At 60.8% G+C, this 27,192-nt stretch overlaps 1 protein-coding gene across 9 annotated transcripts; it reads right to left on the bottom strand.

Annotated features, from left to right (window-relative positions):
• Positions 1-1,789: 1,789 nt before the first annotated feature.
• ZNF787 (zinc finger protein 787) lies at positions 1,790-26,955 on the bottom strand. Of its 9 annotated transcripts, none has more exons than XM_082607539.1 (3): positions 26,549-26,955; positions 11,753-11,841; positions 1,790-3,563 (listed from the first exon to the last, which is right to left on the bottom strand). In XM_082607539.1, exons 2-3 carry the CDS (start codon positions 11,829-11,831, stop codon positions 2,491-2,493), a joined length of 1,152 nt encoding a protein of 383 aa, XP_082463665.1. In that variant the 5' UTR covers positions 11,832-11,841; positions 26,549-26,955; the 3' UTR covers positions 1,790-2,490. The 9 variants fall into 9 exon arrangements, with proteins under 9 accessions (XP_082463665.1, XP_082463666.1, XP_082463670.1 ...); XM_082607540.1 differs by lacking the exon at positions 26,549-26,955 and adding an exon at positions 24,410-26,226; XM_082607544.1 differs by lacking the exons at positions 11,753-11,841; positions 26,549-26,955 and adding exons at positions 3,873-3,959; positions 10,327-10,344.
• Positions 26,956-27,192: the final 237 nt, after the last annotated feature.

Consider the following 27,192-nt stretch of genomic DNA (forward strand, 5'->3'; position numbering starts at 1 on the left):
TGGAGAGGGTAAGCGGCACGTGCTGGCAGAACAGGGATTGAACCCTGGCGCCTCAACCCTGCATTAGGCTCCTTCCCAGGACAGGAATTAGCCGTCAGTGACCAAGGACCAGACACTTACAGACACTCCCAGGGATCCCTTGAGACAGTCGAGACAGGCAAGATCTTCTCTGAACAGAGGAGGAAGCCGAGGGTGAGAGGGATTAGTTCACTTGCCCAGAGTCACACAGCCTCTATGCGGCACCGTGGAAATTGGCCCAGAATCTTTCTTGCCCCGGGGGTAGGGAGAGAATGACTCAACCCAAGCCCTTCTACCCAAGGGACGGGGCACATCCCTTCCACCCACCAGGCACGACTCCTCCCTCCCTCCCTCCCCCACCTCCGGAAGCGCCCAAGGGCAGCGCTGGATGAGAGGGAAGGGACTGCGGGCATTGGGCAGCGTGTTCTCAGCCTTTGTGTAGCCCGCTCTGGACAGACAACAGCGTCACCCCTCCCTCCTTTGGAGTCTGAGATCTCGAAATAAACCGAACCCGCTGCCTCAACCAACTTCCAAGAGAGGCGATGGCCACTTGAGGACAGGCTGCTCTGACCTACGATCGCACCCGAGATGTTCTAATATATCCTCCTGGGGAGTCAAGTCTCTGCCCACCAGATGGCCACCCGTGACCTTGGTTCTGAGCCCCTGGTTCACCAGGTGAGAACCTGAGGCCCTGAGGTGGGTGGGGGCAGGATCTGCTCAAGGGCAGCACCAGGGGGAGATTCAGGGCTCAAGATAGAAACCCTGCTTCCTCCTTCAGCTCCCCCTTCTGCTGGTAAACTCCTCTTTCTGCGGAGGTAAAAGGAACATTGAGTCCAGCCACGGCGTTTGGCCAGACTGGAAATACCCCCTGAAGATCCCGGGGACGTGGTCCCCAGGACTCCAGCTGAGGGTCTCAGGACACTGGAATTGGCATCAGAGGGCCCCACCCTGAGGACTGACCTGCTAGCAGGCCTCACGTCCCAGGACTGCTGCAATGATGCTGCAGGACCAGGTCCATCTGGCAAGTAGTACAGCGCCTAGAACACAAGAAGCACCAGAAAGCAACTGCCCACACTTGTCTTCCCGCCAGCCCCCTGGCTGGCTCCTCCAGTGGGGCCCTGGGGGCAGGCAGGTATCCGCCCACCCACCAGAGTCCATCTCCCACCTCTAGGATAGTTTTGTCGCTAGGAAGCAGTGGCAGGCCAGGGACACTTCCAGCCTCCTCTGCAGTGACATGTGACCCCGTGACTGTCCCCTGCTCCCCCGATGGGATCTGAGCAGGGGGACACAGGTGCAACGTCCAGGCCAAGTCTTCCAAGAAGCTGGATGCAGGAAGGGGCTGCAGGGGCCGGGGGAGGATGCCCAGCCGGGAGCACGGGCTCGTTTACTGCGTGGGGCAGGCTGCCCTCCACTGTGAGCTGAGGCACGGCCTGTGCAACTCCCACCTGCACCTCCAGACGGTGAGATTCTTTTCAAAAGCAGCAGCGGGTGGGCCTTACTCTGAACAACCGCCCCAGTTCCTGACAGGCCTGCCCATCCTCCAGCCTGGATACTTGACGGCCACTCCGCTGGGGCCCAGAACCCGCTGCCGGTGAGCTGGCCGGTCACTCTTCCAGGACAACCGCCCAGTTTGCACCCGGGCGCGAGCACGGGCCGAGCCGGCAGCCTCTCTCCACGGGCCTGGCCCGTGGCCAGTGCCCCCTCAGCAGCAACTGCCCGGTGCGGAGCCCTCCGTTTACCCAAACTCAAGAACCACGCACAGCAGAGCCGGGACAATTGGATAGTGCGATTTATTGCCCCCCCGCACCCCTCCTCCAACCGTGCCCAGGCCTGGGATGAGACGGGAGCCCATTTTCTGCGGGATGCGCCTGGCACAGGGGCTACTTCCGCTCCAGCACTTCTCTGCTACCCCAGATCCAGGCGGGGGAGGAGGGACCAGGGCGAGGAAAAAGGATGGGACCCGCGAAGGAGAAGAGAGAAAATAACAGGTAGGCGGGGTCGGGAAGGGGATGTGATTATAAAGAAAACTCTAGAAGGGGAGAGGACCCCTCTTTCCCGTCCCTCTCTGGGGCCCCTCCGCATGGAAAGGCCCCGATGTCCGCCATCTTCTCGACACCCCCCGCTGGTGGGGGAAGAGAAAGAGGGAAAATGGTCTTTCGCTCGTGGGTTTTGTCGTATCTTGGTCTCTTTAGTTCTCACACAACGTCTTGATTCGGGCTCGGCCGAGAACCTACAAGGGTCAGGCCAGGCCGAGGGCCGGGCGCGGGGAGGGGCCAGGCGGCCCGGTGAGCGTCCCCAGCGTCCCGCCCCAGGCCCGCCGCACCTCTCGGGCCGCACAGGCCGCGGGAGGGGAGGCGGTAGAGCGCGCCGCCGGTCCCGGGCAGCCCTCTGTCTGTTTCTCCCCGGGTCTCTGGGTCCTGCGCCGTCGTCCCCGCCAAGCCCGAGGGGCCCTGCCCCCCCGGGCCCCCGCCCCTACCGGCCCTCCCCGCCACGGCACTCGCTGCACCGCCCGCCCACCGCCTCGTCGTCGTCGTCATCGTCGTCCTCCCCGCCTGCCCGGTAGTAGCTCTGTCCGCAGCGGCTGCAGACGGAGGGCGCGCCCACGGCGTGGACCTTCTTGTGTCTCCGCAGCGCCGCGCCCTGCACGAAGCCCTCGCCGCACTCCACGCAGATGTGCGCGGGCTCCTCGCCCCCCGCCGCCCCGAGCCCGTCCCCGTGCTGGGCACGCTGGTGGGCCAGGAGCCCGGCCCCGTGCCCGAAGCCCTTCCCGCACTCCACGCACACGTACGGCTTGGGGGCCGGGGCGCGCCGCGAGCGGGGTCCCGGCGCCTTGGTCCCCGTGCCCGCCATGGCTGCAGCCGCCGCGGCCCCCTCGCCCGGCGCGCCCACCACGATGATCCCCTCGCCGTCGCCCACCGGGATGGCGATCTCGCCGTCCGCCGCCGCCGCCTCCTCGGGTGCCTTGGCCCGGCGCACGCTGGCCGCCAGCACCTTAGCCGCCACGCCAGGCCCCGACAGCTCCGGGTGCAGCCGCAGGTGGCGCGCCAGGCTCTTGGGCTGGCTGAAGCCGCGGCCGCAGCGCGGGCACACGAAGGGCTTGAGGCCGCTGTGCGAGCGCCGGTGCTTAGCCAGGCTCTTGCTCTGCGTGAAGCTGCGGCCGCAGTCGGGGCAGGCGTAGGGCTTCTCGCCTGTGTGGATGCGCTGGTGCTGCATGAGGTTGGAGCTCCAGCTGAAGCGCTTGCCGCACTCGGAGCAGGCGTAGGGCTTCTCGCCCGTGTGGATGCGCCGGTGCTGCACCAGGTGCGAGCTCTGCGAGAAGGTCTTGCCGCAGTCGCTGCAGGCGTTGGGCCGCTCGCCCGTGTGCGTGCGCTGGTGCCGCGTCAGCTTGGACCAGTGGCTGAAGCTCTTGCCGCATTCGTTGCAGATGTAGGGGGCGGGCGGCCGGGGCCGGGGCGGGGGACCAGCCGGGGGCGCCGACTGGGGCGGGGACAGCTTGGTTGGGGGCCAGCTGGGGACGTCGTCGTCATCCATGATGAGGATGTCCACTGGAAGGCAAGAGGGGAGAGGAGGGAGTCAGAGAGCCTACATGCGAGGGCGGCCTGGGGCCCCTCCACCTGCTGCTCTGCGTGCCCCCGGGAACCTTGCTCACCTGTGCGCCCTCCCAGGCTTCCCTGTAACGGGAGCGGTGGCAGAACCTCCCTCAGAGGGCGACTGGGCCCTGCCGGTGCGGAGCCCTCCTCACAGACCTGGCCCTGGTCAGACGTCCCTCCCATCAGTCCCCTTCCCCTCACCCCTCCTAGCGTCTGTCCTCAGGGCATCGAACAGGCCCTGGCATTTTACTGAACATTCATTACCCATCCCTTAGGACTCTTCCTTCCTTCACGGCCGTTTCCCCCGCATCTAGAACAAGGCCCGGGACTTAGCAGGGACGCCAGAAATGTCTGCTAAAGGAAACAACAGAAACCAACGGGGGTACGGGATGGAGGTCCAGGGAAGGCTCCTAGTAAAGAATGCCTCCCGAAGCCCAGGCCCCAGGCTGGGGGCCAGCAGAGCGCGTCCCCGCCAGACCGGAAGGAGCCACAGCGCGGTTTCCACCTTTGCCCAGGGACAAGGGCTTGCAGCACCCTGTGGGTGTACAAGCGGGAAATGATGGTGTCACATCTGGGCTCTCGGAAGACAATCCTGTCTGTGGGTGGAGAAGAGAGAAGAGGAAGGGGTCACCGGACTGGTTAATGCGATCACAGGCCAGCACCGAAGTCCTGACCCTCTATTAACTGGGAGTGCAACCTCCAAACACCGCAGCCTCTATTACAGACTTACTCACCCTGGTCCCTGGGTTTGTGGGTACTGTATGCCCGGTGCAAACAATAAAGGAGCGTGGGGCCTTGGTCCTGGCGTCTGCAAACTGAGGACACCACCACGGGCCGTCTGCCCAACAAAGCCTCTAATACAATTGCGCCACGCCTGGCCTGAGCGGCCGGCCTCCCGGGAGAGATGAGAGCCTGCCCCCTCCCCGCAGCCTGCCCAGCTCTACGAGACTGTTCTGTATGCTCCCTTGGCGACATTTGCCTTCCCTGTCCGGCTTGGGCCTGAGTTACAGAATGAAGGTGGGGCACGTGCTCAAGCCCGGACTCCTGCCTGGGTTCCACCTCGCTCCCTGGGGCACGGCCCCGCCCCCAGGTGCACCGCGAAGGTGTCTTTCAAAGGTGAATCCCATTATAACCTACCGAACATTGTTTTCCCTCTCACTAGCCTGCAAGCCCACAAGGACAGCGGCCGGACCCGTGTTCCAGCACCGGGCTGGGAACAAAGTGCTCCAACTGTCCTGAGACAATGGTCCCATGCACTTAATAAGCATCCATGCGTTTAAGTCTTGTAAGGTGGGCTCCATGGAACTCGGGTCTTTACAGGTGAAAACACCAAGGCACCAGGAAGATGAACCACCGCCCAAGGCTACATGGCCTGGGAGCAGCAAAGCAGTATCTGCACGGGTAGTCTGGGTCCTAAGACCGCCTGTACTGGAAAGGGTACTGGGATATAGAATCATATATGGAGCAGGAAAAAAAAAAAATCCAGGTAGGAAGTCTGGGCCGGGTGGGGGCCGCTTTTCAAGAGATGACACAGGGCCCACTTTGGTGTCAACATAAATCAAGAAGTGGCATCATGGGGATTCCCTGGCCATCCAGTGGTTAGGACTCCATGCTTTCACTGCCATGGGCCCCAGTTCGATCCCTGGTTAGGGAACTAAGATCCCGCAAGCCACCAGGCACAGCCAAAAAAAAGAAAAAGAAATAGTCATAAGCACATTATGTGGAGATATTCGAGAATAAAAAACTGAACCTTGGGGAGCTGTCTGCCTCTGAGCAGTGTGTCCGGGCAGCAGGGGTGGACTGGGCTGGGCTGGAAAGGAGACTTGCTCTTTGCGGGAAATGAGCCGCACCACCTGACCCATGGCAAGTATTCTGCACTCCTTTGATTGAAATAAATGTCTTGTTTACAAAGTTGTCAAGTTTAACAATACACCACCTGACTCAGCGATGAAGAGTATTTACAATCACGATGACAGGAACTGAACACAGCCCATCTGAACTTGTGAAACACCTGTAACTCAATCCGGGGCCCTGGATGCGGGGGTGGGGGTGGTGGTGAGGGGCTGACCACCCATCCAGGTCCAGAAACGGGGAGAGAAGGCCCGAGGAGCCGGCTGGGCAGTGAGGTTCGTGCAGCAGGTGCAGGCTTTCTCTGTAGCCTTGGGCTACGTGACTCTTCTCTCCGCTGCTGCGTTCTGTTTACCCCATGCACTACTTTTTTTTTTTTTTGCGGTACGCGGGCCTCTCACTGTTGTGGCCTCTCCCATTGCGGAGCACAGGCTCCGGACGCGCAGGCTCAGCGGCCGTGGCTCACGGGCCCAGCCGCTCTGCAGCATGTGGGATCCTCCCGGACCGGGGCACGAACCCGTGTCCCCTGCATCGGCAGGCGGACTCTCAACCACTGCGACACCAGGGAAGCCCCACGCACTACTTTTTAAGCAGGTGTTAAGCTGTTAAATGGAGGAGGGTCTAATCACTTCGGAAGGCGGGGTTCTCTCTCAACCTTCGGATTCCTGGTCCCCCCGCGAGTGGGTGCAGGGACCGGCGCTCTCCAAGCAGCAGGCGGCTCTCACGCACACCAGAGTCTGAGTCTGCACCCCTCCAGGTCAGGCTGGAAGTCAGTGGCTTCCCTCTGGGCCGCCTTCCTCATGGGGGCAACTTCCCTGCCGCACAAACGTCATCTTATGCAAGAATTCCCGGAAAGAGGAGAGGACAGTGACCAGCACAAAGGGCTCACTCGATACAAAGTACAGAAATGATGAGTGATCGCCATTCCTGGAAGGGAAGGGGAGGGGGTGTCCCAGGCTCCAGGTCCCGTCATCCCACAGCAACTGTCACTGTCCTTCTCTCGCTGAAGGAGGGCTCAGCTCCGGCTCCTGCGCTCTGGGCCCAGGCAGGGTCCTGCCGCCCACGCAGCTTCCTGCCCCAGGGTGGATCCTCCCAAGCAGACCTTCTGGGCAAGGGCAGGACCTGCGGCTTTACCGGATGCTAACCTTTTCCCCCTAAAACACACGACATGCAGAGAGCCCACAAACGGAATGCAGAGCTGACCACAATCAATGCAGAAAGACAAATGCCCCGTCAAGATACAGGTCTTGGCCACCCACCGGGAGCCCCTCCGTGCCCTTCCCAAGCTCACCCCCTCTCAACCCCAAATATAACCACCATGCTGACCTGTGCAGTAATCGTTCCCTTGCATTTCTGTACGGTAGTCACCCAAGTGCAACAGCCCAGACACTACAGTTTGGTCCGTTACTTTTTACTTCAGTATGTCTCTAAGTCTCCTGTAAGACACGACTTCCTCCATCTCTTGCTTTTCCTTACGATCTTCCTTTTGAAGAACTGGACGGAGCCCTACGGCCGGTTGGACCCTTGCTGACTGCATGCTCCTCGTGCCCTGCATCTGCTGCCGGTTAGCAGCTGGCTCACCCAGCCCCGCCGGCCCCTGCAATCATTCTGAAGGTACAATCCTGTTCTTTCACTGAAGGCACCCGATATCTCATGTTTCTCTTTTTGTGATATCAAGGGCCAGCGATGCTCAACGCTTAGGTCTGCTGATTCGTCGAGGGGTGCAAAATGGGGCTGTCCTGTGGTTTCTCCTGCGTTTAGGAGCTGGAATAGTTTTTAGAGACTCTACATCATCTATTGGTTGGTACCCAGTGGTAAATTTCACGTGGTTCTGGCAGGATGAATCTCATTTCCCCTTACCTGCCCAGTTTTCCAGGTTACGAACTGGTTCCCTACCATCCTCCAAGGTAACCACGTAGTCTTTCCTTTCTTAACATCATTAGGAGATGACGGATTTAAATATATCTGGTGGGCTGCACCGCCTGCCATCCTCAGCGCATGGGAGCCTCAAGTGAGCTCTGAGTCCTTTGGACGGGACCCAGGTGGTCTTTGACAGATTCCCTGCCATCCAGCCTAACAAGGGGCTACAGGTTCATCCATACTTCCCACCCCAAACCTGCAACCGGCCGTTTCTCCAAGGGACTCTCGTTTCTTTTGGTGGGAAACAATTTCAAAACCAAAATGTGGAAATGATCTTTGCTTTTTTTTTTTTTAAGATAAAATTCCTGTGACTTCTGATACTTCCCATACAAATTCAGGCAAAAGGCTTTTATGCAGTCTTTTCTAAGATATCTGCATCTCTGTTCCTCACTAGGGGTGGAGAGGACTTGAGTAGCCCAAAGTTGCTTATTTGCTGAACCCACATCACACAGCTTCAAGATAAGCATTGTAACTTGAATGGTTAGAATCACCACCACCACTGCCAAGTACCATTCCTGAGAAATCAGGTGAACTATTCCTGTTCCCCTCACTGATTTCACAGCCAGACCTCCACTGCCTGAGCCCTCGTTGAGCCTGCCCTGGCTCACCGCCCATCTCTCTAGCCATGGTGGCTGCCCAAGGCTCACTTGCCCGCAGATTCCTCGGGAAGGCCCCATGAGAACCCTATTTGCTCAGGTCCTGCTGGCTGAGGTCATCTGCGCCCTTCAAACGTGGAAGTCAGTTTTCCTGAATATGATCCTTCGCTCAACCTTCTCTCCCCCCGAGAATCATAAATATTACTCCATTTTCTCCTGGCATAAAGCACTGCTGAAAAAGTCTGACCACAATCCCATCTATTTTGCCTTGTAAGTCATTTGCTCTTTTTGCCTAGATGCCCCAAAGGATTTGCTTCTTCCTTTACAGCCCAGTGACTTGACTAGAATATGTCTTATTCGTCCGAGTTGATACTCTCAGATCTGTGATTTGCTCCTTCAATACCTAACTTTTACATTTCAGGAATGTTTTCTGGACTCGTAGTTTTTACCGTTATCTTCCTTTGGATTTCTTCTTCAAAGGGCTTTCTTTACCTAACTTCAGTACCTGGTTTTTTTTTCACTCTGCCTTAATCTTTACTCATTTCTTTTTGATTTTAAAATGTCCCTCTTTTTCACCTTCAATTTTTCTTAAGGAACAATGTGTTATTTTTATTCAGTCTCGAATTCCTCCTACTTCATTTTGAAATTAATTTGACTCTATTTCTAATTCTCTGCTGAGTTCTGGCCCCTGGGCTGAGCTGTTCTGATCTTGTACTTCCAGGGGCCGTCATCTCCTGGCCACTCTGAACAATCCTGACCTGTCTGCAGGTGTATCTCTGACCACCCTCCCCTATCTGTGGAGATACTATTTGCCCCTCTTCTTTTTTATTCTAATAGCTTCCTGGGCGGGGGGGAGCAAGAGGACTGAACTCACCATTTTCCAGCTTCGCTCATTTCTGTGGTCAGTCTCCCTGAACTTCTGGGAGGCTACACTCTGGACAGCGTTTCTAGCTCCTCAGGGCTCCCTCTTCTGAGTGCAGGGCTGCCTGCTCTACGGCCACCCCTGATTTTATCTGGACCTTCCCTTCTCCCTTGTGGCCAATGACAGGGGTCCCACTCGATCCTGAACCCCCTCCTGGCGGGCTCTGCTCTGTGTGGGTCCTGCCCGGGCAGGGCAGTTTACCTGGGTAAAGGAAGCCATGGGCCCCAGCAGCCCCGCGCTCCCTGCTCCTGGTCTGCACAGAACCCCTCCAGCTTCAGTTGCTGGCCGCAGTGTGACCAGCCCGAAGCCCTCCAGTGAACCCCTGAGGGCTACCTGGGGCGTCCTCCCCTCCCGCCCCTGCTAACACCACACTGTCCCGGCTGCGGGCTTGTCCCCATCCAGCTGTATTTTGGGGCTTTGCCCCTAAGCTGTGCTGCCGGTGTGACCAGGGAACATGGGTTTTGCCCACAGGCAGTTGCTGTGTTTTCACGTGGGTCTGCTGTCATCCGGCTCAGACGTGGCATTTGCGGTGGACTCTGCGGGGTCATTCTGGAGGGCACTGAGACGTGAGAGGTGGGCTTGACAGCGGGAGGCCGGGACCCTGCCCCTGGTGGGTGATTTCCAACACACCAGCTGAAGACTCTTTCCCGCCTCAGAACTGGGATGTCTCTTTCTTATTCATTTTTGGATGGCTTCTCTTTCTGAACACCCTGTAGCTAAGGCCCCAGGCCGAGCCTGGACAGCTCTCGCACCTGCAGGCGGTGAGCCGGGGTCAGTGCGCCCGTGAGGCAGCGCGACAGACTCTGGCTGCAGCCTACGGACAGTCCAGGCCCCCCGTCCCCGTCCACTGGCTCCCGGCTGCCTCACCCTGGGCGGTGGCCTGGGCTCTCTCTGCCCAGCACGCTCTGATCAGCACCCCGAGCTCGAAGGCTGTGAGGATTCCGTGAGAGGGCCTGCCCGAGGTGGCTGGCCTCAAGCTCGGGGCACACAGGAAGCGCTCACAGCCCTGCTCATGGACCCCTCGTCCCGACTCGACAGGGAAACAGCCTACAGGGGCTACCGCCAGTCCAAGCCTGCTGCTCCTGCGTCCAGACATCAGCCGGGGGGGGTCTCAGGGCAGGGGTCCGGCACTGTCCCATCACAAGAGGCTGCCACAGAGGTAGGACCCAACAGGGCAGGCCCAGAAGCAGGGGACGCACGGCAGCTTGGAAGCATCCAGGCCACAAGGCTTACAAGCTGAGCGAAGGGGTGTCACGTGGTTGGGGGTACCACACGGGGAGGGGCCGGAGCAGACTTGCAACAGACTCCGGTGGGGGGTTGGGTCGGGGACAGCAGGCTGGACGAAGGGGATATGAGAACCCACTTGTGCTTTGTAGAGGTTTCCTCAAGAGAATGAGTGAGTGGACCGAGTGTAAAATTAAAACCACCTTACTTCAAGGCAAACATGCATTTTGGAGACAGCTGGGGACACCTTCACACACTGGGCAACGCTTCGTCAGGTGAGATGAGCGTTTGTTATTGCTGGAGAATCTGTAGGTGAAATGATACAATATCTGGGATTTTCTTTAAAATTCTCCAGAAGAAAAAGCAGGCACAACCAGGGAAAAGACCGCACAGGACTGCTCACCGCTAAGGCTAGGCAGTGGGAAGTGCAATCACCACACTATCGATGTCTGAAATTTCCAGCGTGAAACAGACTGTAAAATTAATCTTAAAAAGGCTAAAGACAGGGAAAGGAGGAAGAAGCAGGCCCGGCAGCAAGAAACGGGGAAGGACGGGCCGTGCGCCCTCCTGCTGGGTGGTGGAGGGTCTGCGCCCCACGCGCCATGTGCCCTGAAATCTGTTTCCTCCTGTGTAACCACGGCTGCCCGGAGCCAGCCCAAGGAGCTCCCCTCACCCCCTCAGTGGATCTTAGAACTAGATCAGGCGAAGGGGCTCGAGTGCTTTATGCAGTCTATCCCCAGCCCGCCCAGGCCCTCGTAACCTCTCCCGGACGACTACGACACGCTGGCACGGGGATCACGACCTCAGAGCCTGTTCTATAAATAACGTGGTCGCGCCCATTCACTTCCACGCTGCAGGGGCACGAGGCCTACAAAGCCGAAAACACCTCCCCTCTGGCCCCTCAGAGCAAGAAATGCTGGCTGAGCCCGTCCAAAACGCACGAGGACGTGATGCCCGCACGAAGACGCATCAAAAGCAGCATGAAAAAGAGCTCATACTTTATTTCTCAGGTGCCCTGCATGAAAACCCCTGGAAACGGGGAGCACATCTTCACCAGAGGGCAAGGGGTGAGGCCGTGAAGGGGCCAGCGGGGCCAGGTGGGGTCTCAGCAAGCAAAGCCTAGTCCCCGAGGGCTCAAAGATGAGTTTTATTCAACCCAAATAATGCTTTGTCAAACAAAACATGTGGCCAATATTTAAAGAGTGACAGATAAAACCCCAGAAACATACAAGTCCCATAAAAGCCCAGACACCCAGCTGTCCCCCAGGATGGTCACTGGCCCTGCTCTGTGAGCCTGCCGCTCCCCACACATCACAGTTTGTCCCCAGCTCTCCACGTCCTGGCCCAGTGGTATGTGGGCCTGCCACCCTGGTCTAAAGAGCACCCCGCCCGGGAGGACCGAGGGGCCACCTGGAAACGGTGCCGAGCACCCAGCGAGGGGAGGGGGCGGCCCCCAGGGGCTCCCAGCTGGGAGGGAACTCGGAGACCCCACAGGCCCGGGAGGCGGCCTGGCTGAGCCCCCAGAGGAGGGATGGTGAGCCCCGAGCCGTGGGAGGGGAAGGGGAGACAAAGGAAGCGAGGGTCCAGGGAAGGGTGAGGGACCAGCTGGGAAGAACTCCCCAAGGCCGCCTCACCTGGGTTCTCATGGCTGGCCATCTGCTGGTCCTCAGAATCCAACGGCCCCGGAGACCACGCCTCTTCCCGCAGCTCCATGTCTGGGTCCCTGTTAGAAGGGGACGAGACAGAGGACAGAGTTTATAGGACGCCAGACTGGACGGAGGGCCCCGGGGTGGGGGGACAGGTGCTATGTGGGCTCCGAGCGCCCGGCTCAGGCCCAGCAGACAGGAGGTGCATGGCAGTGGGGACCTAAGGGCCAAGGGAGAGATGGCCCTCTGCTTCCCCACTGGACAGGGGTCCGGCCCGAGGCCACACGCAACCTGGGTGAGGAGGAAGTGCTCCGGCTGCGGCCACCCGGCCGGGGCTAGCATCCCAGCTCCACCGCTGACCAGTTGGGGCCGGGACAAGAGACCCCCTCCAGGGCTTCCCTGGTGGCGCAGTGGTTGAGAGTCCGCCTGCCGATGCAGGGGACACGGGTTCGTGCCCCGGTCTGGGAAGATCCCACATGCCGCGGAGCGGCTGGGCCCGTGAGCCGTGGCCGCTGAGCCTGTGCGTCTGGAGCCTGTGCTCCGCAATGGGAGAGGCCACAACAGTGGGAGGCCCGCGTACCGAAAAAAAAAAAAAAAAAAAAAAGAGACCCCCCCCACCCCCCCCCCACTCGGTTACGTCACCAGGAAGATGGAGGACGGCCCGACACATGGGCCGTGAAGTCTACGCGAGACAAGTACAGACGGAGCTCTCACCCCAAGCAAGGGAACCCTAAATCCACTCCAGGCCAGGGCCCATCCCACCAATCAAGGCCAGAAGGGCTCCCCTGCCAGGCCTGTCCTAAGGCCTCTCCCTGGACCAGGATGAGGCAAACCCCACTGAGACGTGACAGTGTGTAACACGGAGACAGGTGACGCAGGCAATGAGCGTCTGAGCAGCTCACAGCCTGAGCTCTGCTTCCAGACGTGGGCCAGCCAAGCAAGACTCCACACCAGGCCTGGAGACGGCGACGATGGACCCTCCAGGGACCAGCACGGGAGGAGCGCCGGCCGCTCTGGTCCCAGCCCCTGGCCACCACTCGCCCTAACCCTGGACGTTTCTTATGAGTGGCATCACACAGCACGTGGCCTCTGGCATCTGGCTTCTCTCGCTGAGTGGCACGCTCTCGAGGCTCACGCACGGAGCCGCGTCAAAACTTCCTTCCTTTTCATGGCTGAGTAATGTTCCCCTGCAGGGACAGACCACGTGTTGTTTGTTTCTCTGTTCTTTGGGTGACAGACAGAGGCTGGGTGTTTCCCCTTTGGCTACAGTGAGCACAGCTGCTGTGGACATTGGCGTGCACGTCCTTCACATACTTGTGTGGCCTGCCTCCAGAGCCCACATTTCCACTCCCCGCCGCTGCCCGGGGCAATGCCACGTGGCAGAGCCTGGCCCTTGGGGCGCACAGCTCAGCCTCCCTCCCCTTCCCACTCTGGCGCCTGCAGGGTGGGCAGGGCAGGAGCTGCCAGGCCTGGGCTCCAGGCTGCGCAGAGGTGCGGAGCCGGCAGGGGTCTGCCTGCGTCTTGGACTCAGTGTGCAGGGCGGGGAGGCATGGGCAGGCACCCAGCCCCGGGCAGCGGAGCCTGGTGCTGGGGCCACGGCATTCCGGTCCCCTCTGGGCCCTGCTCCTTGGTGTGACATCCCTCCCCAGCAGGACGCTGGCAGGCAGGCAGGACTTCTGACCAGAAGGGGCACACCGACTGGGACCCGGGGCGGCACCTCGGTTCCTCCTCTCGCGTTCAGGCCCCTTCAGGTGCAAACCAAGGCCCGTCTGTCTGCATGCCCGCGGCTCAGAGAACCCCTCCCCACACGGTCCTTCTGTCCACCATCTGGGAACGGGGCCATCCAGCCCCAAGCATCACACACCCTGGCACAACAAGCCTGACCCATTTCTCTTGAATCCCCCCAGTAACAAGGGGCTCACCACCATCCAGGCACTGAAAGGAGCTCATTCCACGGCCCGCCCCTCAGTAACCTCTGCTGACAACTGCTAGAAGCTCAAAGAACTGGCCTGTTTAACCGGCCTGTTTAGTTAAGGAATAAACACACGTGGCTGTGCCGAGCAGGTCGCTCACAAGCCCCCCAGGCACTGTTCTCAGTGGCTGATGCAACTCTCTGGGCAGGTGTGACCGTCACCCCCAGGCGTGAGGATACCAAGGCAGGGGCGGCAGAGCCGGGACGTGAAGGCAGACCTTCCCGGCTCCAAGTCTGTGCCCAGAACCATTGGAGCTGCCGCTCAGGGTCTGGGCCTGGCTCTCCCGAGTGCTCAAGCACAGAGTCCTGAGACCAGGAGACGGGCAGTAACCAGAGAGGCCAAGCCTGCCGCGGAGCTCGCGGGCCAGGAGGGAAGGCGGGCCCAGGTCCCACAGTCAGACGCAGCCCTACATTAACCTGCGCCCACGCGCCCCACGTGACCGCCCCCCCCAGGTCAGGGCACAGAGGTGGAGGCGCCCAGGAGCAGAGGGACGCAGGCCACGTGGCTCACCCGCTCAGCAAATGGTCACAAGGACTCTACGAGCAGGGGCGCAATCCAAGGGCAAGACAAGCCAGGAGGCCAGGGAGGAACACGCCCCTCAGAGGGGCCGGTTGGGGCCTGGGCCACCGCTGGGCGGGGCTGCCCAAGCACCCCCTGGACCCGGCAGTGAGCAGACCGTCGGAACACGAAGGGGGGACACCCCCACCAAGCACACGGGAATTGCCAAAATCTGACGGGAAGGTGGGAGCCTGAACCAGGCAGCTCACGGGAATGGAGCCAGTGGCGAGAGGTGAGGCTGGTGGTGAGGCGGACAAGCTCTGGTTGGAGGCCACGGCAGGGGCCGGGCGGCCCCGTCAGGAGGCCGAGGGCCCTGGAGGCACCTGTGGGAGTGAGCATGCAGAGTGGGGAGCGGACAGGAGGGGGTCCCCAAGAAAACACACAGAGGATTCCCTGAGCCGGTTCTTGCGCCCTGCACGTCATCACAACCCCTGCCTGCTGCAAGGACCACGTCCCAGCCCCAGCCTCTCCCTCTGCACAGCGGGATCCAGATCCACCGCACAGTGGGGGTAGGGAGGGGTCGATGACAAAACCAAGGCAGCTTCCAGCCACCGTATCTGAGCCCAACTGTATCTGGGCCTGACGAGAAGATAAGGCGGGAGTGTCAGCGGCTCCACAGGCTGGGGGTGTGCTGTGCGCATCTCCCGAGACACCGATGTAATTAACCCTCTTCTCCCCACCTGTCCCAGTCACCCCCTCCCCCACTGGAGAACACTGTGGTAAACAGGCTGCCGCCCCTGCCGCCCCTGCCTCATGGGGAGGTCCCTGCCTGTCCAGGAGACAGAAAACCAATGAGCACAGGAAAGAAAAGGTGATTTCAGACAATGCAAGTGCCACGACACACACAGAGGGGCCGGGAGGGGCCGCTCCCCAGGGAGGGGGCCCCAGGAGCAGGCCTGAACAAGCCGTGTGGAGGGAGAGGGATGCAGGCAGCAAGGACGGTGGGTGCAAAGGCCCGGGGGCAGCAAGGAGGCTGTGAGGCGGGGCGGGCAGATTCTCCTACAGGGCCTGGAAGGCCAGGAGGAGGCCTGGGGCACCGTGTGAAAGGCAGGGTCTCTCCAAGGGGGGACACCATGACAACACCCGTTTCACAGACGGGGAGACTGAGGCTCACGGACGCAGCGGGGCCAGAACCCGGGTCCCTTGCAGCAACAGCAGGGAGCACCTGGACAGCAGCCAGGAGTCACTCAGCAGGACTCAGGGCTGCGGCGACTCCCAGGACCCTGGCAGCCGGGGGACAAAGGAGGACGCTGCCCTGCCACCCTCCACCCGGGCCCACGGCCTCACTGCAGGTCACGGAGCAGGGGATGTACCCGGCCTGCAGGGCCCCGCCGAGACCCTCCGGGGGCTCCACGACAGCGCCAGGCACAGACATGTGCTGCCAAGGGGTGGGTGACAGCCCAATGAACAGAGCAGAGGCTCGAGGGACGGAACGCAGTGCACCCCAAATCCGACCCCCACGACCACCTTTCTAGGACCCACTGCAGGAAGTGGTGAGACCCATACCGGAAGGACAGACCGGCCCTCGGACCCATCGGGCCCCAGCCCCTAGCGGGCCGAGAGCCAGGTACAACACGCACAATCCGTGTGACAAGGGCCCAGTCAGGTGATGCTGCTGCGGAGCTCACAGCCCCTGCCCGGGGAAGCCCACTTCATAAGCTAATCTGCGGGGAGAACCCAAACCTCGGAAAATGCTTCCTGCAGGGTTTGCCACAGCAAGATTTAGAACAGGGTAAGAACCGGAAAGAACCCGCCAGCCCCGTGGTGGGAGAAAGTGTAATAAGTACATCACAGACCATGAGAAGCAGGTCTACAGACATCTCACAGCCTCTGAAACAACGCTGTAAAGTGGCCGCCCCGCCCCCGCTCCCCCAGCCAATAACAGGAAGAGCCATCTTAACATTTTCTTCTCCTTTACCTTCATCTTCTCAATTTTTTTACATTAATGGATAATTACTTGTGTAACAAGGGGAAAAGACTAAAAGTTGGCTTCTGGTGACCACAAGGACTCCGTATCACAACAGGGAAATCAGGGGGTGTTGGGGATAGAGAACTGTGCGGGCCCTCAGATCACAGGTAAACGTGAAAACTGCGCAGCTGGCGGGCATGCCAGTCAGGGCAGCCGCTGTGAAGAGAGCCTGGCAGGTCCTGATAATGATGAAGTCACTCTGTGACCCCAGGATCCCACTCCTAAGTGTCACTCACAGCAGTGCTGTGCATGACAGCCAACAAGGGGTGACAACTCCAACGCCTGGGGAAGCAGCCAGCACACAAGGCCACTCAGAGCGCGGCTCCGGGATGTGAACCGTCCAGGCCAAGATAAGTGGCTGCCAGCCTGTGGGTGGGATGGGGACGGATCGCACACTGGCACGGGGTTTTTTTGGAGTGATGAAAATGTTCTGGAATCAGACAGTGGTGATGGTTGCACAACTCTGTGAGTATATTAAAAACCACTAAGTTGTACACTTTACGAGGGCGCACTTTCCAATATGTGACTTTTATCTCAATTAAAAAGTAAAAAGACCTAAGAATTCGTACAGGGCCCTCTGATTCAAACCCCGGCAACAATAGAAACACCCAAGAGAAAGAAAAGGAAGAGAGGCCAAGGGCTCGGGGGCTGAGGAGGTGGGACGCGCAGAGGCCGCTCCTCTGTGGCTTCTGGGTCGAAACTCGTTTGCCAGGCGGTTATCACGTGCTGCCACTGGAACAATCGCGTCTAAGTCAATAAAGCAGGGACTGCCCAGCCTCGAGCGTCCACCTCAGGCCAGCTTCCTGCAGCGACAAGGCCTGGGCTGGCCTCCGTCCTCCCTCCAGGGAACCCACAGGCTCTGGGGGGAGGGACGGAGGACAGGGAGGTGTCGGGCGGCCAGCCCTGCACCAGAGGTTTCCCTGCACCCAGAGGTGCTTACTGAGCACCGGGAACCACGCTGCCCAGAACAAGGCAGTGAGGGAACCAACACCCCGATTTCCACGGTGGGAAGAGCCAGCAGGAAAGTGAGGCTGGGCACGGAGGGGAAGGGGCTGCTCTTGAACCAGGACGCGAGATGCAGAACTTCTACCCTGACAGGCTGCTTTACCACACTGATGACCCCGAGTTCAGGGCGGTCGGAAAACAGCAGGTGCAAGAAGGACGCTCTGAACCCATCTTCTCCCCCGAAAGCAGGAGGCACGTGAAAGTGCCCTCCCGGCACCAAGAAGAAGAAACATCCCGAGAGAGATCTGCTAAAATGACCTTCCTTCCTGCATCCCCCCGGGTCCCGCGGTTACTCCCCACCACGGCACCTGCTCACCCTGGTGTATAAGAAGCACTCCAGCGATTTTCTCATGAGGGCTCCCAAGCTCACGGAAATAAGATTCGTATGCTTTTCTCCTGTTAATCCGCCTTAGTCAGTCCAGCCGGAAGCCCTAGGAGGGCAGAGGAAAATCCTCCGCCCCCTACAGACTGCAAAAGGCCCCTCCACGGGCCAGACTGGAGCCAAGACGGGATAACGTAAGGGAGGGTCCATACACAATGACCCTCCTGGAAGCTGCCCTCCAACAAAGAACGGTTCTCACGGGGTTTAAATGGTCACATGTTAACTGGCATGTAGGTGTCAACACATACCCTCAACATGGCCTCTTGGTCCGTAAGCCCTCAATCGTTTACTCTCTGGCTCGTTACGGAGAGTTTGCTGACCCAGATGGAACGGAACGATGCATGCCAGGATTTAGGGGGAAGCGTCCCAGGCCAAGCAGACACGCAGGAAAGGCCTGGCGGGGACAGAACAGGTGGGCCTGAGGGAGGCTGAGCCTGGGATGGTGGAATGGAGGGCGGGAAGGGGCAGGTGGGGTTCCTGCAGGGGCCACAGCAGGGCCGCCAGTGGTGAGGGAGCCCCGCGCATGGGGGTCAATAGTCTGTGGTCGCCGCCCTGAGACGACTGCTAATCTCATCTCGGGATCCGTGTTTTGCACAGGAGGTCCTACGGGGGCCTGGGCAGGAGCCAGGCCTGCACCCTGAGGGCAACCCTGTACCTGGGGGAGCGCGACATGAAATACCAAATTAAAAACACCCTGACAGGCTGAGAGACCTCGGAAGAAAGGGAAAAGCTTTCTTCTTGCTTTTTGCCCAAGGGGCTTACCTCTTCATTTCATGCCAGGCCCTGGAAAGGACGGAGCCAGCCCTGCCCTGGGGTAGCAGATGAGGCACCAGAGGCAGAGGGGCCAGAGCAGGGCCGTGCAGGCCCAGTCGGGAGTCTGCATGGTACCCCAGACACGGCAGGAAGCCCTGACTGGGCAGAACCTTACTACGAGGCCCTAGAAAGATGAGGCTCCCCTCGCTGACTTCTGGGGGGTCGGCAGGGGCCCCCACTGGCGCTGCTGGTCAGGGGTGCCTGGTGCAGGGCACACCTGGGGACTCGGGGACCGTCCGCTCTGCATTTCGGTTTCAGCCCTGAGCAGAGGGAGGTTACACCACCCACCAGGGAGACTGAAAACCAGCCACGGGGTGAGAACACCCCGGCATCTCCTCTGTCTCCGCGGAAGAGGCCCCGGCGGCGGTGGTGCCCTGGCTCCTGGCACGGAGGCTGGAGCCTGGTGCCTCGGTCACTCCGTGACCCTGCACATGCGGCTCAGCCTCTCTGGGCCTCGGCTGCCGCCCCAGCGCAACAGGGACCAGCAGGTACCCCTGGAGCTGAGCGAGAGGATCAGGAGGCGCGTGCTGGGGGACCAACCGCAATCCTGCTGAAGAGCCGAGGGCGGTCACTAAACCATCATACCCGGGTCCCTCCCTCCGCCGTCCAGCCAGCCACTCATCCACTCAAGCAGCTGTTGGGGCCTCTTGTCCTGATATGGGGGGCTTGGGGTCCTTCCCCAGGACCTCAGAGGGGAGCGGGGGAAGCTGCAGCCCCTTCCCGTCCAGAGCTGAGGGCCTCGGGCAGCCCCTAAGCCAGCTGCTCTCAGGACCCGGGCGGCTCTCTGGGGGAGAAGGGGCAGTTCCCGCAGCCAGCCTGTCTGTGGACTCTGATGGCTCTGGAAGTCAAAAGCAGTGGGTCCTACCCTCCCCCGGCCCCCCAAACGCTCAACAGTACCGGCCCGGCCTCACCCTGCTCGGACCCCCGCTCTGCAGAGACGAAGACACGCCCCCGCTGGGGCCTTGAGCGATTCAATTAGCGCGCGAGCTGACGAGGCCCCGCTGGCTATTAAGTGCGACAAATTATCGTTATTATTGTTGTTATTAGGTCCCGCCCACCTCCTCTGGATCCTGCCCACCAATTACCCCGCTCTTTCTTCTGCTGCCAGTCTCACCTCGTCCTCCTCCCCCCGCTCTGCTCGCTGGCTCCCGGATCCCCCTCGTCCTCCGCTCTCCGCCCCAGACCCTCCCGAGGGCCCACTCACTTCTCCCCTCGCCCCGCGCGCCTCTCTCTCCTCTCCGGCTGCTTTCCCTCCGCTGTCGGGGCTGAGCTGTGACCCCCACATCCTTCAACCGCCACTCCCACAACCTCTTGGTCACCAAATCCAGCGGCTACTTCTCAGCCTTGACCCCGGGGACAGTAAGCACCGTCGTGTGCACACACGCTCCCTCCCTTCCCGGAGCTCCTGGGGGCCCAGCTGCTGGTCACGGCCCTCCCCGCTCCCCTCCCCTGCCCGCCATCCTCACCACCCTCCTCTCCCAACTCCCACCCCCCGGGGGCCCACACTCCTGCCCAACACCCCTCCAGAGTCCATTCCCCACACCACGGACCAATTCATCTTTTCAAGGCACTCAGTTCAAATAAGCAACTAAAAACGGGCAAAGGATCAGAAGAGAGGTTTCTCCAAAGACAGCATGCTGTTAAGTACATGAAAAGATGCTCAGCTTCATCAGCCCTCAGGGAAACGCTCATCAAAACCACAGAGAGACCCCACTGTACACCCACTGGGGCGGACATAATAAAAGCAGAAAACACAAGTGTTGGCGAGGGTGTGGAGAAGGTGGAACCCTCGTGCATTGCTGCTGAGACTGTGACATGGTGCAGCCACTGTGGAAAAGAGATCAGCCGCTCCTCAAAAGGTTAAACACAGAATTACAGGATAATCCAGCAGCTCCACTTCTGGCCACGTACCCAAGAGAAATGAAAACACGTCCGCCCCAAAATTTATACACACATGTTCACAGAAGCATAAATCACAACAGCCAGAAAGTGGAGACAACCCAAACCCCCATCACCGGGTGAATGGACGCACAAACGTGGTCCGTCTGTAGCTGGAGTATTACTCAGCCAGGAAAAGGAAGCACTGACCAGTGCCACGTCACAGATGGACCTCAGCAGACACAGACCACGTGGTGTGTGATTCCATTCACGTGAAAAGTTCAGGACAGGCAAATCCAGTCAGAACACAGACCAGTGGTTCTCAGAGGCTCCGGGCCGGGGGACGGGAGTGGGTACACAGCCTTTTAGGGGATGATGAGAAAGTCCTAAAATCAGCGTGGTGATGGTTGCACATCCCTGTGAATACGTTAACTGTATACTTTAAGTAAGTGAACTGTACAACATGGGAATTGCATCACAACCAAACTGTTACTTTTTTTTTTTTAAGGTAGCTCAGTTCACATCACTCCCCTGCCTGAACCACCTCCAACATGTGTCCGCGGCACTCAGTCCAAAATCCAGCCTCCTCTGCAGGTCCCGCAGTCGGCCCCAGTCACCCTTGCAAACTCACTTCCTCCTCCAGCCCCTCACTCCCACCTCCCGCCCAGGCCTCCTCTTTCCCTCCAGAGAGCCCGGCCCAGTCCTCCACCTGCCTGGCTCCTTCTCACCTTTCAAGGGTCTGCTCAAATGTCAAATCCCTAGCCCAACAAGCCCCGCCCACATCCCAGCGCTGGGCCTACTTCCCTCCGGGGCCACCACCACCCACCACCCACCACCGTTTGGGATGGCCCTCCTCATCTCCGGCATCCGTTCCTGTGCACGCCAGCTCCCTGCAGGCGAGCGGGCTGGAGCTCTCAGCCCACTGACTCAACAGGGCTGCCTTGGACCCTCAGCCCCTCTTCAGCCCTCCCTGGATGGTAGGTGCCCCCCAGTACCCCCAGGGCTGCAGGCACACCCCTCCATCTCCCATCCAGCTCCTTCCTCACTTCCCTTTTCTGTGGGCATCTTCACCCCTCACTCCAGGCCTGAAGACCCGGTCTGTTCCCTCCTCTGCATCTGCCTGGGCCACCCGGGCCCCCAAGGTGGTCCGGGGGCCCTCCCCACGTCAGACCTGTGGTTTGAATGTTGGGGGAATATCTCTGTGATGCCATCAGGATCTTGTACCCCTTTTTTGGTGGCAACTGTCCGTGTTTCCTCCATGGATTGGCCATTTAGATGTTTTCTGCCTGGTCTGGGGCCAGCTGGGCAGACCACTCTTCCCTACAAGGATTCCAGCATGCTTAGACACACAGGGTTGAGCGAGGCCCTGAGGCTCCTGCTCCAGTTTCCTTCGGTCTCTCTGCTTCCTCCCCCTTTCCTTCAATTAGGCTGCCTCCCGGCAAGTTTATTACACTGCTTTATTTCCCCCACCTGGCCCCTCTCAGGTCCTTTGAAGCCCTCCCCAGGGGCCCAGTAGGGCCGGGCTGGCTCAGAAAAGAGTGGGCTCAGGGTAGACACTCACAGCCCCAGTCACCACTCCCCACCTGCTCCACGAGAGACAGAAGTTTCTGGAACTCCTAGAACCCTGAGCTACTGTTACGGCAGCAGGCCCACCCGGGAGTAGAGGGAGCGCTGCAGCCTCTGCCCCACCCCAGCCACCGGCCACCACCTAGTGCTTCTAGAGCTTCCAAAACATTTGTGACCACTCCTGATTCTTAAGTGTGGGTGAGTAACTGAAAATTGTTTAAACAAACAAAAGGCTCTTCAGGACAAAAACAAAAAACAGAAAACAGAACTGCACCTACGGGGCATCTCATGTTCTGTCACCCCTCAATCAGGCCAGCGGGCCAGATCCCCCATCCTCCGGGTGAGCGTGGACGCTCCCAGCTTGGCCATCTGCGTGACCTGCACGGTGCTTCCTTCCACCTCGCCCACCCGCCTCCCCACTGTAGATCTGCCACCAGAGCCCGGCAAACACAGCACCTCCCCCGGAAATCCTTCCCAGACTTCTCCCTTCCCTCATCTCAACTGTCCCCTCTTATCAAATAAGACCAGCTCGCAGGACTTCCCTGGTGGTGCAGTGGTTGAGAATCTGCCTGTCAGTGCAGGGGACACAGGCTCGAGCCCTGGTCCGGGAAGATCCCACATGCCGCGGAGCAACTAAGCCTGTGCGCCACAACTGCTGAGCCTGCACTCGAGAGCCCGCGAGCCACAACTACTGAGCCCACATGGCACAACTACTGAAGCCCGTGTGCCTAGAGCCTGTGCTCTGCAACAAGAGAAGCCGCCACAATGAGAAGCCTGCGCGCCACACGAAGAGTAACCTCCGCTCACCGCAACTAGAGAAGGCCAGCGCGCAGCAACAAAGACCCAATGCAGCCAAAAATAAATAATTAATTAAAAAAAAAAAAAAAGGCCAGCTCGCATTCATCAAGCACAGCCTACACACTGCAGACCGCGCACACGGTGCAGCAGGAACATAATCTTGATGCCCACCAAGAGACGAGAGGCTGTCCTCTCTGGGCAGGAGGGCGGGCTGCCAGGGTTGGGATCCGCCTCACCACCCACCAGCCTAGGGCTGGTGCTTCACCCCGTGCCTCCTCTTCGTGGGCTTGGCGTCAAGATCAGACGAGATGACGCGCTCCACAAGGAGCCAGGCGCCCAGTACCGCCTAGCAAGTGTGAACCAGGAGTCTAAAGCCCAGTGCAGGCAAGTTCACTGGCTGACCCAACGCCACACAGCCACAGAGCCACAGGGCAGAGGGGCCGAGAGGAAAGCAGGGGGCCGGGCTCCAGGCACTTCTTCCCCTTCCACCGAGGACACAGGCACCTGCTCCCCTTATCTCCACGATTACAGACGCAGCTGATGTCCCTGGGAGGATCTCCCCGGCTTACTCACCCCTGCGTGTCCCCCACGCAGCCCCGGGGGACTGCGACCTCCCGACAGACCCTGCACACAGAGCCCCAGGGAGCCACAACTTTCTGGCCGGCCTGACCCTGAGCCTCAAGGCTGGGGCCACGTCTGATGCGTCTTCGGGTCCCCAGCAACATTCATCACCAGGCCGCCCACACAGGACTCCCGATTCGGCATGAGAGATGCCAGAGTTCTGCGAGCCCAGAGGCCAGGCAGACAGAGCCAGGGCAAGCCCGCCAAGGCGGGCCCAGGAGCAGCCCAGGGCCCTCCCCGCCAGCCCCTCACCCCAAGCTCTGCTGGCCGGCTGCACAGTGGGGGGAGGCAACGGCTCTCTCTGCTCCTACGACAGGGCTGCTGACCCTACTAGCGTGACAACCGAACTCCCCGACCTGCCTCATAAGTTAGTGACGCCTCCTGACACCTGCATCTCAGCACGCACTGCCTGTGTCCTCACCACCTGTGGAAGGCACACCTGAAATGAGGGGCTGGGTCTCAGAGTCCCCCGAGCCGGCGGCCCCGCCCCGTACGAATCTTCACGATAGCTGCCCCACCGGAAGGGGATCCCCGAGTCCCCAAACCAACGAATGACACCTAAGAGACCTCCTTCAGAACAGCCTTTGTCTCCACCAGGCCCCAAGCCTGGCCAAAAGAAAGAAGCTGACGCAGGCAGCGGCATCATGGGAAAGGGCCAGGCTCTGGATTCACACAGACCCATGCTCCGGTGCTGCTGTGGCGCCTGGGACTCAGTCCCCCCCGAGTGGGGTGACCACCCCATCCCAGGGCCTCCGAGGGCTCAGGACACTGAGTACCGGGCACAGGGCCAGCCGCCTGCCTAGGGCTCAGCCAGAGTGTCGTCAGATCTGCAGTCTGTCTCCACCAGGAGGGCAGGGCCAGAGCTGAGTCCCTGGGGGCAGTGCCCGGCACGTGCCCCGGCAGGCAGGAGACCTCAAGCAGCACTGCGGGACAGCCAGCCAGGGTTAGGGGGCTATGGGCAGCATCTGAGCACAGGTGCCCCGAGAGCTGTGTGCCCAGGAGTGACCACCAGAGAGCACAGGGCAGCCAGGCAGTCGCTGGAGGCCTTGGAGCAAGATTACCTCTGCCTGCCCAGAACTCACCATCCTCCTCCCCGGAGTCCCAGCGTCCTCTTGGCCAATTCCTCTGTCTTTCAAGACTCGGAACACGCCATCTCCTGAGACATCCTCCCTGACCAGAATGCCCTCCCTCTGGGTTCCTCTAGCTCCCAGGGCTATCCTGGCAAATTACCGAGCCTTGGGCTTCCGTGCACGTGCCTCTCCCCCAGGGCTCTGAGCTGCTCCAGGACAGGAAGTGCTGCCCAGCCGAGTGACCCTCCTCTCCCACCCCACCGCAGAGCACAGCACCAGGACCACTGCTGTGTCCACGGGCCCAGCACAGGGCGGGGTCTGGGCAGCAGCTTTGATGGACCAGGCTTATCCAGCGAACGGTCAACTGTGCTCTCCATCTGAAGGGACTGAGGAGGAAACTGAGCCTGGGAAAGGGGAAGTGGCATGTCCAAGGTCACAGGGCTGGAAGAGACGGAGCCTGAGTCTGGCCTAGGAATGCCTGGCCCCAGAGGCCTGTCCACATGCTTTACACCCACTTCTATGAGATCTGCTTTGGCTCTAAAAGGAAAGCATTAAGAACCTTCCTGCCAAGATCAATACTATTATTATCATCCCTGTTTTACTCAAGTAGAAACTGAGGAATTACTTGTGCCGTAAGGTCACAAAGGTGATGAACGGTGAAGCTGGGACTTGAAACCAGGTCAGTCTGACCCCAGAGCCCTGGGCTAACACACTGCAGTGCTGCTCCTGGGCCCGGCATGGTGCTAAACCCTCTCTGTTCTCTAGCTCTGCTGGGTGGTGGTCAGACCTGGATGACTTCCAGGAGGAAAAGGGCTAATACAAGAGATAACATTAGAAGGAATCTGATCTCAATGTTCTCTGTGGCTGAGGCAGGAGGACCAAAGGAGACTACAGCAGAGACAGGTAGGTGAATCCCAGCTGCATTTAGCCAAAGAGGCTTACAGTCTTAGAGAGGAGATAAGCCAGGATCAACAGCAACTGTGCTTTCCCAGAAGGGAGGCCAGACCCAGCTCCTAGCTGGATCCTCAGCATTGCCCAACGCAGGGCCGGGCACCAGGAACCACACGGAAAACCCAAACCAAGTCAGTCCTTTCCTAAAACGCTGACTGCCCCTCTGTACTGGGCTGGGTGGGGTGGCTTCCCTGGCTCCCTCGGTGCCCTGGATGAGGACGGGGGTGGAGAGAGGGGAGAAGAGGGGCACGGACCTCTGTCCAGGTCTCTACCCGCTCCCTCAGGGACCTTGTTCATCTCCCTGTCCTTGGTGCCAAGCATTGGTAACGGCTCTGTAACAGCCTCTGTCCACACTCGCTGTGGCTCACTTTTCCGACTGCTCATGCCATCCCAAGCTTGCCCGACCCCGCGGGACCGAAGGGCACTCATTTCCACGAACTGGGGTGTCCCCCTTTATGGCCGAGGCTGGGAGCTGGGGTTCAGGGGTGCGGTTCGGCGCCCAGGAGGCCTCGGGATGGCCATCGGGCCCGGCCACCGTCCTTGCCCTGCCCAGCGGGCCACGCGGTGCCTGACCTTGGCCCATCACTTCCCCTCTGGCGCACGCGCTTCCTGCCTGCCGCCCGCGCAGGGGCGAATGAATGAGCCTCCCGCCGGCCGGAATGCCCGTAATTATCAGCCGGATCAAAGGCCGCACGCAGCCCGCCCGGGGCGACAACGGGACCGGGTTCCTTTGAAAGGGGGAAGGAATGGGGGCAGGCCGGGGGCCACTACGGAACCCCGGGGCCGCCGTTTCCGGTCAGGCAGGCTGGGCCCGCGCGCCCTCCTCCCCCACCGGGGCCTCAACTTCCCCCGGGAGTCGCCACCGCTTCCGGCCACGACCGGCCGGGGAGGCTAAGGAGGACGCGTTCGCCCGAGCCTCCGGCCCGGCGCGCGCTCCCGCCTCGGGCGCGCTCCCGGGAGCGGCGCACGCGCACTCCCCAGGCGCGTTCCCTGCAGCCCCTCCCGGTGCCCCCGCCCCGCCCCGCGTCACCGGCCGCGCGCCCACTCACGCCCCCCCAGCGGCGCGCACGCGCACTCGCCCGCCCAGTCGCGCTCGCCTCCCGCCTCCCCGCCCGCCCCCCCGGCCGCAGCCCGGCGCCCTGAGGCGCGCGCCCACCCGGCCCCCGGCGCATGCCCCCCGCCCCCGCGCCCTCCCCTCACCTCCTCGGTCCCGGGGCCGCCGCGCCGCGCTCCTCCTCCTCTCTCCTCCCTCGCGGATGGTGGCAGCGGCGGCAGCGGCGACTCAGACCCTGGGGTCAGGGGGACGGGCGCCCAGGCCGGAAGTGACCTTCCTGGCCGCTTCCGCCCGCGCCGCTCCCCCCTCCCCTTTCCACCCCACCTCCAGCCTCCACCCCGTCCTCGCCGCTCTAGGAAGGCGAGCCCGGCGACCCCCTAGCTGCCGACCCCCCCAGCTAAATGGTGCGGAGCGGGCGCCCCAGGGAGCCACTTCCGGATGCGTCTAGGACTAGGGTCCGCAGTCCATGCTTTACGGCGCCGCGCTCTGAGGGGGCTTCGGGCCCCGCCCCCTCCCAGGACAGGAGGCCCGGGCTCGGCCCGTTAGGCGGAGACTTCCGGGTGTCTAGGGAGGTGCCCCCCGCCCCCACGCCGGGCTCTCGCGCCTGCGCATTCGGCTCCCGGCGCTAGCCCGGGACGGGAGGCGCTGGGGAGGAGTGCAGCTACGGCGGCTCATGCCACCCCTAGTCCTCCTGTCGTCTCTATCGTTGTAACCCCTTCCCTGCCGACGCCGCTCTCAGCGGCTGGAGCCCGCGTGCCCGGAGGGGTCCCTCGTCTGCCACCCTGGTCCT

The sequence above is a fragment of the Mesoplodon mirus genome (assembly GCF_964341445.2).
Source record: "Mesoplodon mirus genome assembly, chromosome: 19".
Lineage (NCBI taxonomy): Eukaryota > Metazoa > Chordata > Mammalia > Artiodactyla > Ziphiidae > Mesoplodon > Mesoplodon mirus.

Excerpts from the sequence above, each read along its gene's own strand:
- ZNF787 (XM_082607538.1), bottom strand. The coding sequence starts at position 3,791 with ATGGGAGGGACGTCTGACCAGGGCCAGGTCTGTGAGGAGGGCTCCGCA. Across the intron at positions 3,564-3,667 it reads AAGCCTGGGAGGGCGCACAG|TGGACATCCTCATCATGGAT; the intron begins GTGAGCAAGGTT and ends CTTGCCTTCCAG.